This window comes from Peromyscus leucopus, chromosome 3 (assembly GCF_004664715.2).
Source record: "Peromyscus leucopus breed LL Stock chromosome 3, UCI_PerLeu_2.1, whole genome shotgun sequence".
In the NCBI taxonomy this organism is placed as follows: domain Eukaryota; kingdom Metazoa; phylum Chordata; class Mammalia; order Rodentia; family Cricetidae; genus Peromyscus; species Peromyscus leucopus.
The window spans coordinates 124002998-124017746 of record NC_051065.1 but is presented as its reverse complement, the minus strand read 5'-3'; the positions used below and the strand labels follow the sequence as shown (position 1 = coordinate 124017746).

At 38.6% G+C, this 14749-nt stretch overlaps 1 protein-coding gene across 7 annotated transcripts in view; it reads left to right on the top strand.

Moving 5' to 3' along the window:
* Window positions 1-1442: 1442 nt before the first annotated feature.
* The window catches only part of Bicd1 (BICD cargo adaptor 1), a 188755-nt gene continuing 175448 nt past the window's right edge, over window positions 1443-14749 (top strand). For all 7 annotated transcript variants that reach the window (XM_028892395.2, XM_037203957.1, XM_028892392.2 and 4 more), the window contains exon 1: window positions 1443-1680. In XM_028892395.2, coding sequence (XP_028748228.1) covers window positions 1468-1680 — 213 coding nt within the window. In that variant the 5' untranslated portion in view covers window positions 1443-1467. The remainder of the gene's footprint in view (window positions 1681-14749) is intronic.

Genomic DNA, 14749 nt, shown 5'->3' with positions numbered 1-14749 from the left:
TCACTCCCTCCCCAAGCATGTATAATCAGTAAAGCTGGCTGAGAGATGGGTCAGGCAGGCTTAGTTGCCTAGAAGAGATGCAGATCACCTGAATTATCCCAGAGACAGTGTCCAACCTGTTGAGCTTTCTGCAAGTTTTGCAGTGTTGTCCAGGCTTTCTGCTATGAGCTGTCACCACTGCTGTGGTGAGCTTCTGGTGTGGGTATTTTTAAGTAATTTCTGCTCCTGTAAATAACTCCTCACCTATATTCCTGTAAATATGATTCCAATAAAATCCATTGGTTCACCAAGTTGGGCTTTGTTGGTAGCCTTACTTTGGCCTCTGGGGTGGGTAGATACTTGTTCACATCTCGCCAGGAACAGTGTTACAGGACAGCAGGCTACAGTGGTAGACAACACTCCTGCGATGAGCTGAGTGCACAGAAGCTTGGGCTAGGGTAAGCAATCCTTAGTGATGCTTGTACTGAGGGGACAGTAAAGTTCTTCGGTAGAGTGTTAATTAGGTGGGCTAGACCAAATTAGAAAGAGACTGAGAAAGGAGGAAGGGCTCCTAAAATACATCTATCAAGTTTTGGAAAAGCACGTTCCTTCGGGTATTGAGAGCTGAGAGCCGACAGCACAAGCTCTGTTCGTTTCTTTGGGCCCACTGCACTCCAGAGGACTTCCTACCTCTGCAGAATCAGCCGGGTGGATGCTTTCTCAGTGCTCCATCCCTCAGGCTCCACCCTTGCCAACCCTGTTGTCCTTCTTCAGCGGCCCCGCCTTCCTCAGCCTAGCATAGCACCTTTCCTCAGCTGCGCCCCCCGACCCCCGCGCGCCTCCTTCACCTCCTCAGCCTTCACTTCTCTTCAAGTCAGTCCTTCTCCTCAACCTTCACCCCTCCTCAGCCCTCATCCCTCCTTACCCTCCCATCCTTCCTCAGCTAGTTTTGGGTTCCTCTTCCCTCACGTCTCCTCCGCGGTCCGCGCTGCGAGGCGCAGTGGGGCTTTGGATTTGCTCCTCCCCCTTCCCTACCTCCCCGCCTCCTGCCGGCCAGGGAGGGAGACGGCCAGCCGGAGTCCGCATCCCTGTGCACTGGCTGCCGCAGGGCCCAGCGAGCAGGTGGAGCTCAGCCTCCCGCGGAGCACTGGGCGGTGGACCGCAGTGACGAGGCCCGAGACATGGCGGCCACGCGCCTCTGAGGCCGCAGAGCCTCCCGCTGCCCAAGCTGCGCCTCACCATGCAGCTTGGCTGCTGACTGCCCGGGCGTGTGGCCCCGAGGATCCTCGCTGCGGTCATCACTCTGCAGTCTCCATGGTGTATTCCTCCTCACGGCTTCCGGCCGTGTAGCAGCCGCTGCCGGCCCGGCCTCAGGGCACTCTGCCTATTCATCAGGCACTTTCCCTTTCCCTTTTTTTTTTTTAAATCTCCATCCCTATTTGCGTTTCCTTTCCCCTTCTGCTTCGCGTCTGTCTCCGCCACCCCGCTATGGCCGCAGAAGAGGCGCTGCAAACGGTAGACCACTATAAGACAGAAATAGAGAGGTTGACCAAGGAGCTCACAGAAACGACCCACGAGAAGATTCAGGCTGCCGAGTACGGGCTGGTGGTGCTGGAGGAGAAACTGACTCTCAAGCAACAGTATGACGAGCTGGAGGCCGAGTATGACGGCCTCAAACAAGAGCTGGAGCAGCTCAAAGAGGTGAGCTGTCTGTCTTCTATTCCCCTTTCACGTCCGGCATTTCTCAGAGCCAGTCATCATTGTAGACAAGTCAGAAGGGATATAGCCAGAAGGACTTCATCTTAGAGCCCTTTGTTGATAAGAGAATATTGAAAGAGTTCATTGTTTTCACCAATAGAAAAATTGCCCAAGAAATGAATGCATAAGCTGGAATGGGAATATCTTTATCCTGTGGGGGGAGGGAGAGTCACAAGAGTGTTCAAGGATCAGCGCTGGCAGGTGACATTGAACTGGGCTGAAATACATAAATCAAACTTCTCAAACTGCTGTTATTTCAAACCCAGGTATCAATGACCATTTGCGCAATCCATCCAATTGATGAGTTTTGTGCCTGAGGACCCACAATTTTGGGACGGTAGAGTTTGGAACCTCAGCTGTCTGCAGAGTAACTGCTTCTTGAGGAAATAAGGATTAGTTATTAGGATTCACCAACCCTGTATGACGTTGACTTTAGTTCTTATCCTGAGGCTGTAGGAGCAAAACAACTTTGCTAGGTGGTTTTGCTGCCCTTAATTTCACCTCTGAGCCAGGCCGGCTATGCTTACATTTTATGGAAGGCATACTGAGACTGAGGAAAATTAAACTCACCCCCAGATGGTGTGAAAGAAGGATATATATATATATATATATATATCCATATATATATATATATGATATCCTTGCCTTGCCTGTCAAATATGGCTCTTCAAGTTGAAATGACTGTATTTATAAAACCAGAATATCACCAATGTTCTGTGAATAACATTTTTCCATTTTTATGTTTTCCTTCTTTTAAATACTAATATACTGAAAGGAAATAATGAATATGTATTTATGTGAAACCAAGCACTCATAAGGATTATACATATTATTTAAGGCACTGTGAGTAGCAAATAATCAAGTATAAATGTTAATGTACATATATACTGCTTACTTATGTGACAAATTTTTATTTTTATGTGCATACTAACATTTTAAATGTTAGGCATATCTTAATACATAAATAGAAATACTTTTCTTATAATCTAAGTTTATTTTAGGGAAAGAGAAGGTTCTGTTTTGTGATGTTACAACTAAAATACATGAGTTATGACATTGTAATCAATTTGTCTTCTAATTCACAAATAATACAGATTTATACCTTTAATTATGCTATTTTTATTCAGATGCTTAAATACCAAAAAAGATGTAAATAGATATGGTTGAAAACCATAGATAGAAATATAATTATTTTATATAAGACTATAAGTTCATGCTTTTCTTGCCATATTCATATTTGGTCTTAATGGTGTCTGTACTTACTTATATTTTCTAAATTAAATTATGACTTATGCTGACATGTTTAAATGTAGTGCTAAACCTTGGGAAGCAAGGAAACAGATAGTTATTGTAATTCTCAGAGATGTTTCTATATCTTATTTATTTGTGTTTTGCCAAGGTGGAGAAATGCAAAGAAATGTTAAGTCATCACTTTCTTGATAAAAGAGGTGGACTTATTTGATGATTTAAAATATGATCATTAATAGACTTTTCTTCATGAGTTAAACACTTTTAAGGCTATTTCTGTGTTGTATGTACTCAACACAGTAAACCTTAATACAGTTGTCTTTTGTCTTTAGTAGACAATGAATTCTTAAGGGGATGAATCTATCTTTTATTTATTCATTTGAAGTTGATAGATAAAATTGTATGTATTTATCATGTATAATATTGTTTTTGCAGTATACATATGTTATGACTTAATCGAGCTAATATATTACTTCACATAATTATTGTTTTTGTGATAACCCAACACCCATTCTATATTTTTAAAAAGTGAATATATTAGCATTATAGTCATCATGCTGCACAATGAATTTCTTAAACTTATTCCTCCTGTATAACTGTAAAAGTGCATCTTTTCGTCCACATCTTTCCTTTTAAGCATAAACATCTCTAATAACTACCATTTACTTCTCTGATTCCTTATATGAATGAGATAATGAAATATTTGTTTTTCTATGCCTGGCTTATTTAATTTAATATAATATAAAGTCTTTAAAACAGAGCATAGTATGTAGTAGGTATAAAAATAAATATTTTATAAAAATCAATTTGTATTAGAAGAAGCTACACTTTTAACCAAGTGTTTGGAAGTCAATATTGCTTAGTGTCAGAGAAGGACTGAGAAAATTGAAGAGGGTAGAAAGTGACCACCTATATTAGTCTCATTGACAGTAATAGAAAAAGAGGAAAATGTTTTATAAGAATGATGAAGGAAGTTTCTTAACACACAATAATACAAATACCAATTGTATTTATTAAAATAAAAATTTAAACAATAAAATTATCAGGAACTTTTCTTTTTATCAAATGACCTCATTTTCATATGTATTTTGATTAACATTTAGTGTAAAGAAAACAATGAAGTCTTAGTAAGCAGGATTATAACTATATAAAAATATATTTTAAAGTAGTAAAATAATTGTTATTATTTGATAATAAGACTTATTTTTATTTTTAAATATGCTTTATTTTAGTTGAGAGTATTACTTAAATGAACTGAGTCAGTCTTAAATACAAAAACAAACAAACAAAAATAATTGGGCAAACTAAGACATTCCGATGATGATGTCATATAGAAGCCATTTTGTGTGTGTGTGTTTGTGTGTGTGTGTATAGATCAGATGACATCCAAATATCATTTCTTAGACAACTTGTTTTTTGAGACAGTATCTCTTACTGGCCTGAAACTTACTAAGTATGCCAAGTTGGCTGGTCAGTGAACCCTAGGGAACCACCTGTATCTGCCTCCTCACTGCTGAGGTTACAAATGTTCACCACCATCAAAACATCAAACTGAGGTCCTAATGCTTGTATGGTAGGTATTTTTATCAACTAAGCTATTTCTCAACCCAAGAAGTCATTGTTTTAAAACATTCTCCGGGGGGGACGGGGGGGGGGGACGGGGCAAGATGGCTCAGAAGGTAAGGGGTTTTGTTGCCGAGCTTGATGAACCTGAGTTTGGTTACCTTCCCTTCACACTACATGGTGGAGGAAGAGACCCCACTCTTGCAAGCTGTCTTCTTATCTCTACATGAGTGCTAAGCGCGCGCGCGCGCACACACACACACACACACACACACACACACACACAATGTAATTAAATGTTTTTGAGTGCTCTGATTATTCAAAAGGAATTTTTGGTCATTACCAGGAATACATAGCAAACAATATTGCTATACCAGTAAGGTGGCTCAGTGGATAAAAGGCATGTTCACCAACCCTGAGGACCCACATGGTGGAAGCAGACAATCATTTCCTGCAAGTTGTCCTCTGATCTCTACACACGTGTGGTACATATGTACACACATACACACAAAATGAATAAATAAATAAGTGTAATAAAATAATATTAATGCACTGTGACTTTATAAAGTCAAGTGTTAAAAACATCTTTGACTTATTTCTGGAATCTTTAAACAAATATGGTTCATTGAAAATACCTGGAGTGGGAATGCCAACAGAAAAGCACGGTAGTAAGTTCAAGTGTGGCATTTATGAATTCTGGTTTAGCAACAGGACTCCATTTTTGTAGACTATCTTCCTTTCCAGGCTATATGCATGAAAGCAACACACATGTACATGTGCACACACAAATAGGTTACACACACACAAAAGAAAAAAAAACTAATATAAATGTACATTCTTCAAATTGCTTACAAATAACCTAAAAAACAGTCACTTCATTTACATCTCTCTTCTGACATAGTTGCTCAAATATGCAGCAACTCTTCTTTTTATTTCAACTCAAGCTTTCATCTCTGGAAGAGCTAACTTCTCAGATTTCATTTACACAAGATTTTATATTTTATTATATTATCATGTTTTATAAACACGTATACAGTCATAGTTTTGAAGACATTCACCTCCAATTTCTTGATTATAATTTTTTGCCCTAACATACCTTAAATGATTTGTACATGCTGTATTTCAAGTTTAAGAATATAATAATTATTTGAGTGTTGAAATATGTGATAAAGGTCTTTCTTACACATGAAGTTGTGACTTTGAAGGGGATGGGCTGTGAAAGGATAGAGTCTTACTACTAAAACAGTTTATAATTGGACAGTCTGGCCTACATAGCAAGTCTTAGGACAGCAAGGACTACATAGAGAGACCCTGACTCAAAAACATAACAAAACAAAATAAGTCCCCAAACAAAACATACTACTACAACAAAACTAGTTCATTATGTTAAAAGAGAAGTTATGTGAAGTCATGTGCAGGAGATACAATGGGAAAAGGAAGTAGCCACATCTTGTCATAGGGAGGGGGAGTCATGAAAAGGAAATGAAATAGTAAGTATATATGCTGTCTTACATCTTACCTCACTTAATCTTCATAGTAATTTTAAGCTTCTTGATAATGTTTAGAAATAGGAAAATAATAGGAAAAAATAAAGCATCGATCTATATAAAGCTCTATTTAAGGTTGAGTGCATTGCACATCTTGTTTCTAATTCTTTTTTTTTGTTTTTTTGTTTTTTTGTTTTTTCGAGACAGGGTTTCTCTGCGTAGCTTTGCGCCTTTCCTGGAGCTCACTTGGTAGCCCAGGCTGGCCTCGAACTCACAGAGATCCGCCTGGCTCTGCCTCCCGAGTGCTGGGATTAAAGGCGTGCGCCACCACCGCCCGGCTTGTTTCTAATTCTTTTAACAACTCTTGTAGTGTACAAGACAGATACTACTCACATTGGATCTTAGATTAAGGGCCTTTAGCAGTCTACAGAACTAGTTTAGAAAGAAACCTACTTTCTTGGGAGGTAAAATGTATTGGCTAGAGCCACACATGCAATTTAGAAGGTTGTGGTAGTTAGTTATAGAAGGTGGATTGGAACAATGAGGCAAATAGTGGCAGAGGGACTGCTCCATGGTATGGGAAGATTTTATTGTAGATATTAAAGAGAGGATGGCAGAACCATCTGGAAGAGTCCAGAGCAGAAAGAGAAAGAGGTAAATTGAACACGACCAGCAGACAGGATGTGGCCAGGGCTATCTGAGAGAGAGAGGGGAGAATGGCAGGGCATAGAGAATACAGAAAACATAGTGAGATTAACAGGAGCAGGGGCTTAGAATAGTGAGAATAGCTGGGTTATAAGAAACGTGAGTAGCTGGGAGCGGGGAAGGGTCAGAAGACTGGTGTGGGACATTGGAAATGTATAAGTACTTGTGAGTAGGGACTGAGAGAGCCTAGAGGCTAGCATGGACCTTGATTATGGTGATAGGTGCCACAGGTATATATGAATTGGAGAGCCATATGTCCCTTTTGCCAGAGGTAAGGAAAATGACTCCTTTTGATAGGCTGGACAGGCTCCACAAGCTCCTGAGGAATGTTGGCTTTTATCTAACCCTATAATTCAGATTGAGTTCATTTCTGTATATTTGGACTGCTGTTTGTAGTTTGGGGAACTGCAGTTTCCTTTGGACCTGACACACAATTAAGAGCTATTTAGGAGGTAGGAGGAATACAGTTCTTAGGATGAATGGAAGTTGGTTCCATTTACAAAGAAAGGTACTATGGGGAAGAGCAATTTTAGAGGGTTGGGTTTTAACCAATGTTTCATGAGTTTTATTAATTCATATGTTTTTTTTGTGAGTGGGTTTTAGTTGCATAACAAATTTAGATATTCAACACTCAATTTAATGAAAATAAATGATTTGTGTATTTGGTTGTCATTTAATTTTAATCTAATTTCTAGGATATGGAATACATGAACAATTTAATAGTGTTTTATTAGTTATATGCATTATAAATTAGAAGAAATTTAAATGATAAGACATATGGGCAAAAAAATCTGACTAAGCACACTGAGATCATCATCCTAACTCAAAAACTACCCATTACTGCCCTCTTAGAGCCATGAAGGGTAGGAACAACAAAATTAATCATCACTGACTGATTCTTGACATCGATGCTTTGTTTTTGATACAAAGTCTCATGTAGCCTAAGGTGGGCTGGACTTATGTAACTGAAGCTGGCCTTGCACACTTTATCCTCTTGCCTCTACCTCCAAAATGCTGGCAACATGGCCTGTTCCCAGGTGCATTAGTACTTTTAATGTACTTTTTCCTTTTTTATCATAAGAATGATTGTTCTTTAAGAGCTACAATAGTAACATTTTTGGTGTAGACAAAAGTAATTACAATTGTGTTGGTTAGTTCTTGTCAACTTGATTGGGGTCACCTGGAAAGAGGGAACCTCAGTTGAGGAAGTGCCTCATCAGATTGCCCTCTGGGCATATCTGTGGGACTTTTTGTTCTGTTTTTGATGGATGATTGATGTGGGAAGGTCCGTCTTACTGTTGTCACTCCTGTGCAGGTGTCCCTGGCTGTATAGGAAAGGAGCCTGAACAAGCCAGTAAGCAGCATTCCTACATGGTTTCTGCTTCAGTTACTGTTTCCAGGTTCCCTCCTTGGCTTCCATGAATGATGAACTGTAACCTGTAAGCCAAATAAACCATTTCTTTCCGAAGTTGCTCTTGGTTATGGTGTTTATCACAGCAACAGAAAGTGTACTAGGTCAACAATGTAGTGAATTTTCTTTTGTGTGTTCTCCCTTCTCATTGTCATGGCTCCTTTGTAAATATTCTTTTGAATTTATTTTAAATGTCTTTGAACATATGAATCTATCTGTATGATTTTGTTTTGTTTTTATAAAATCAAGTGTAAAGAATGTAGTACTAATTAGGGAAGACTGATAATGTGGCTCAAGTTCTGTCCTGATAGTTTGGATGGTAGTGAGAGAGGAAAGAAGTGCAATTGTGTGTGGAAGAAACTGAGGGGATTTGTTTGATGACCCCATAGCAGCCTTGTGTGTTCATATCAAGGGACTAGATGATGGTTTTGTAGGTGAATTATTGGTGATTTTGCTTTCTTGTTTCTTTGGTTGGTGATGGGAATACGTATATCAGCACAATGCCTGGCTGGTTTCCATAGCTAGAGGGGCCACTCCTGCAGTGTGACCACATCCTGCTCACTCTGGATCTTGGTGTGAAGCCAGGATGATTCAGGTAGTTGGTCATTAGTACATTACCCCTTATTTGTTCTCTGACAGTTTAGTTTTGAGGTAGACAACTAGGATCTTACAAGCACTTCAGATCTTGTACAGCATCTCATAGGAGATAGGGAAAAGAGAGTAGAGAACATGAAATGTTAGCAAGTGTCTTAATGAAAGGATGATTATTGGTACTTTTTCCTCCTGGGATCTAATTACTTTGTCTATAAAATCCAGGTGATTGAATAATTTCAAAATATTTACCAGCATTAAATTTCTGACCTGCTGTGTTTTACAGCTATCCAGCTTGCTTGTCTACCTAAACTTTCCTTTTCAAATTCCTTCTACTTTTTCCAAAATATGAAATAATCTCACTTACTTGCATTAGCTTTCACCCAAATTTCTTGAATTTGCCCTCAACTGTTTTCCATGTTGTCTTCCTGTCCATTTCAGTCCTGTGCTTTCAGTTCTGGCCATAATATGTCACTGACCACTCATACTCTTCCTCGAACCGGTTTTTCTAAAGTAATTAGTAGTTCTTATATAAACAACACCTGGTCCATACACAGTTCCCTCTCAAACTCAATTTACTTTTCTAATCTTCCCTATTTTATTTTAGAACTGATTTACAAATTTGTTATCATTGAAATACCTGCACCTGGCTTCACAGAGGGCAGAAGTGAGAGAGAGAATGAATATGAATATGGATATATAAGTGAGATTATACTGCAGAACCAATTGTAAAAAACTTTTGACTTACTGGCTCTTTATATTATTTTTTTAAGGTTGACATAGATCCTTAATGTTGGAAGGATATTAAAATTAACTGGTTTAGTGATCTAGTGATCAGAACTATAAGAAAGTCATTTTTGTTAATATTTTAAAATAATTTAGAACTAAAACTCTTTCTTAAGTGAATCTTCAGGTGTTCTACCTTAATCGCTGTAGTTTTTTCTGATCTAGTTTTATAATCAAAATAGTTTTTTTTATTGTATCAAAAGAAAATAATTTATCTTTGCAAGCTACATTAAAGTGCTTTCAATAAGATATGCCATTATTTCCTAAGATTTAGACTAGGGCTTTGTCTTAATTACTGTTTTATATGACCAAGGCAACATATAAAAGGAAGCATTTAGTTGGGGACTTGTTTATAGTTTCAGAATGTTGGTTCATGATCGTCATGGTAAGGAGCATGTTGGTTGGCAGGGAGGCATGGCGCTGGAGCAGTAACTAAGAGCTTACATCCTGATCCATGGGTAGTAGGCAGAGAGAAAGAGAGACAGAGAGAGACAGGGAGATAGAGAGAGACAGAGAGAGGAAAGGAGGAAGGGAAGGAAAGAGAGAGAGAAGACTGGGTCTGGCCTGGGCTTTTGAAATCTCAAAGTCTCTCACCCACTAGGACGTAACTCCTCCAAGGTCACACTTTCAAATCCTTCCCAAACAGTTACACTAACTGGAGATGAGGCATTCAAACATATGAGCCCATGGTGGTGGTGGTGGTGGGGTAATTTTCATTTAAACCACAGGTCTAAAAACTTAAAAGATTTTTAGAGAATACTCATGATAAGTTATTTCAGGAAAACACATTGAAAGCAAAAGTAAATTTAGACAGATAATGTTTTAGTTATCAGCAGCAAATTCTAAATTAAAAAAAATGTGATGGTAATATGATTCAGAAATTTGAAAAAAGGGTATAAAAGAAGTGCTCTGATTAGATAGGTTATTACATAAAAATAAATGATAGTTTGTTCATTCCTGCAATGACATTAATATATTTAGTGTTTCTGCTGTGTGAGAATTACAGATTTGAGTATTGAAAATACAGCATAGAACAGAGAGAAAGCTCCATGTTTGTGAAGCTTGTACTTTCTCTGCGAATAAAGATGTCTTAGTTTGGGTTTTTATTACTGTGAAGAGACACCATGACCACAGCAACCCTTATAAATGAAAACATTTAATTGGGTTGGCTTGCTTACAGTTTTAGAGGTTCAGTCAATTATCATGGCTGGGAACACGGCAGTATGCAGGCAGATGTGGTGCTGGAGGAGTAGTTGAGAGTCCTACCTCTTGCAGGCAACAGGAAGTTGACTGAAAGTCACACTGAAGGAAGCTTGAGCAAGAGACCTCAAAGTCTTCACTCACAGAGACACACTTCCTCCAACAAGGCTGCAGCTCCTAATAATGCCACTCCCTTTGGGGGCCATTTTCTTTCAAACCACCATAAAAGACAATAATAAAAATGAACAAGAAAGATAGATAATATGTTAAATGGTCCTTAATGTTACAGAGAAATAACAAAACAAAAAGATGGCATGTATAGTGGGTGAGATTATTATGCCAGAGAAAGCCTCATTGAGAAGGATGTCAGAAAGGGTGGGGCCAGGGATTAAAAAGTAGATGAGGCCAGAAAGGGAATTAGGGTCAAATTACATAGCAGTGTTTTATACTAGGATTTGGGCCTTTGTTCTGAGCGAGACAGAACTTTTGGAGGATTTGGCCAGAGTTTCATTATTCTGCACATTCTTATTTACCCCAGTGGGACAACCTTGATATACATTTAAGCAAGATTATAAACTCTGGGAAAAGAAGGATTTGGATTTTTTGGTTTCTTTTCTGTCCCTCTCCTTTCCTTCCTTTTCCCATTTCCTTCCTGCCTCCCTGCCTCCCTCCCTCCCTTTCACTCTCTCTTTCTTTTCTATTTTTTTGAAACAGGAGTCTCACTATGTTGCTTATGTTAGTCTTGAACCACTAAGCTTATGTGATCCTCTTGCCTCAGTTTCCCAAGTAGCTGGATTATAGTCCCTTCCCAAGTTCAGGCTATCATGCCTGGCTTAAAAAAGGGTTTTAATGGGGGTTGGGGATTTAGCTCAGTGGTAGAGCACTTGCCTAGCAAGCACAAGGTCCTGGGTTCATTCCTCAGCTCTGGAAAATAAAGTAAAATAAAGGTGTGTGCCACCACCACCCAACCCCACATCTCTAAAAAAAGAAGGGGGGGGGTGTTTAGTAAAGCCTGTAGCCCGTGAAGTATGCTCTGTTCTCATTTTCATCCACAATGCAAGTGTTTAGTAAATATTTATAATATTGCATTGAATTAGGCTGGGAAAACTATATAAATAAAGTTTTTAAGATAGCAAGGTACTTCAAAAAGAGTTTGTTTAAAAATGCCTACTTTATTAGGCTAAACCAACTGACTAGAAAGCCATTGTGCTGGCTTGTCTGGTTCCTTGTACCTAAATTTACACTCAGTCTCTGCCTTTTTATTCTGAATAATATAAGTCATCCAGGAAACTCTAGTGAAGGGTTCAAAGACAGCTTCAGCATGTATTACTGGTTCTGTGATTGATATAACTGATATTCTAGAATGCTGGTCATTCATTTATTCATTCTTTCATTTGCTCATTAAATATTTTGAGTGCATCAGCTCAATGTCAAGCATTTTGCTGTGTATAAGAAAATAAAGTCCTGGAGCTAGAGACATGACTCAGCAGTTAAAAGTACTTGCTGCTCTTGTGGAGGACCTGGGTGTGTTTCCTCACACCCACATGGCAACTCACAATTCCCTGTAACTCCAGTTCACAGGGATCTGATGCCTTCTGACATCTGCAGGCTCCTGCATGCATGTGGTACACATACATGCACTCACACACATATACATATACACATAAAATAAATATTTTTTCAAAAAGAAAACAAGATCTCTATTTTTAAGTTATTTATTGCTGGTTGCTGCAGAGAGAAACAAACCTGATAATAACATTTCATAGGAAAGATCATGGAACTTTTTCATCTCAGCAAACTGTATTTGAATCCCTTTAGTAGCTGTGTGATCCCAGAATAATACTTTAAGTTCTGTGAACCTACCCCATCCTCAAATGTAGGAAGATAGTGACTGGGTGGTAAAGAAAAATCCATGTCAACCACCCTTTAAATGATGCATAGGGTGGCAATAATAATCATTCATGATACGATAATACAATAACTGGGCTTGAAAGGATAAAGCTCAACCTAAAGGAATCAGAAAAACTGTTTTGAGGTAGCTTTGAAGAGTGAGTAGGGATTTTTTTTTCTGAGAGAAGAGTGCAGTCTTGCACGAAGAGGAAACAGCCCACAAGGGAGGGGAACCTGGGGCAATTGCTCCTCATCACCATCTGTGCTGGTGTGGGGGCAATGGATTAAAAGTGGAGTGGGGGGTGAGAGATGGGAATGACGAGATGATTAGGGCCAAATGATAAAGGCCCTTTCAGTCAGTCCTTGCTGGCTAATGCCTCAGCATAGCATAGGAAGTTGGCCACAGGAAGGCTCCCTTAGTGATAGCAGATCTGGTGACACCAGTAGAAGGATCTCCCCTGTGACAGTTTTAATGTAATTGGCTCCATAATCTCACAGGGAGTGGCATTATTAGGAGGTGTGGTTTTGTTGGAGTAGGAAGTGTGTCACTGTGGAGACAGGGATTAAGGTCTCATAGATGCTCAGTACTGCCCATTGTCTCAGTCCACTTCCTGTTGCCTGCAAGATGTAGGACTTTCAGCTACTTCTCCAGCACCATATCTTCCTGTATTCCGTCATGTCCCACCATGATAATAATGGACTATGTCTTAGTTAGGGTTTCTATTACTGTGAAGAGACACCATGACCACAGCAACTCTTATAAAGAAAAACATTCAATTGGAATGGCTCGTTCACAGTTCAGAGATTCAGTCCATTTTCAAGAAAAGAAAAGAAAAAGACAGAATGAATAGAATAGCTGTGAGTGGCTCAGTTTTGTAATTTTAGTACTTAAAAGACAGAGGCAGGAGGATCAAGAAATTGAAGCCAGCCTGTGCTGCATAGTTAAATCCTATCTCAAGCAAACAAATATCTGTGACGAGAAGATCTCTTTCCCCCTAAATTAGCCGACTAATAAAAGGAATAAATAACAAGGTAACTCACAAACTTAACAAATGTCCTCCTGGAAGATCTGATCTTGTTATCTTCAGCACACAAGGCATTTGACATTCATTATTAGCATGGACTTTTTTATGTATCGACAACAATAAAATGAGACTTAGCTGAATATTTATTATTGATAATTGAATTTAAAAAATATTGGATCCCAAACAAACCAGTATTAAAATGAGTTAACATAAAAAAAATCTAAAATTTCTAATTTTTCTAATTCTGTTTATGTTTTTGAATTTGTGTTCATTTTTAAAAAAAATTGTATGTATATGTGTATACCAATGTATATTTAAGACTTATAAGGTTATTTCTAAGGAAATATTTTTCGATGCAACATATTAAAGTAATCAGTTTCTGGGGCTTTTCTAAGGAAAAAAATGAGACTTAGCTATATGTGTTGATTGTATGACTCCCCACCCGCCACCCCTTTGTTTTGCTTTGAGACAAGATCTTTCTATATAATAGCCTAGGCTGTCCTCAAACTTCTGCCTTAGCTTCTTAAGCACTGGGGTGGATTATTTTGATTCCACCTTATTTATTTATTTATTTTTTTAAAAAATGTTTCCTTGCAGTCTGGCTATACAAAGTACCCTTAATTTTTCATGAGATCTGGGTTTACTAGGTAGGAGAACAAACCAAACATCAAAATTGTAAAAACAGCTAAATTGTGTTCTCCACTTAGCACATATCAGCTGTTGGGCTGAATACTTACTATGCCCTAAGGTGTCACACTTAGCAGCATATGAAAATAGATATTACTATCCACTCCCCTCTCCCCCCAAGACAGGGACTCACTATGCTTTCCTGGAACTCATTATTTAGGACAGACTGGCCTTGAACTCACAGAGGTCTGCTTGCCTCTGTCTCCCAAGTGCTGGGATTAAAGGCATACACCACTATACTCGGCTTGAAGGTAGGTATTACTATTATTTATATTATATGGTTAAAAAATTTGAAGGACAGATAGATCATGTAATCTGCCTAGTTAGCGAGAAAACCAACTTTTGAGCCAAGCAATGTAACTTCAAAACTTCTTCTATTTTTTTTTTCTCTTGAAACAGGTTCTCACTATGTAGTCTCC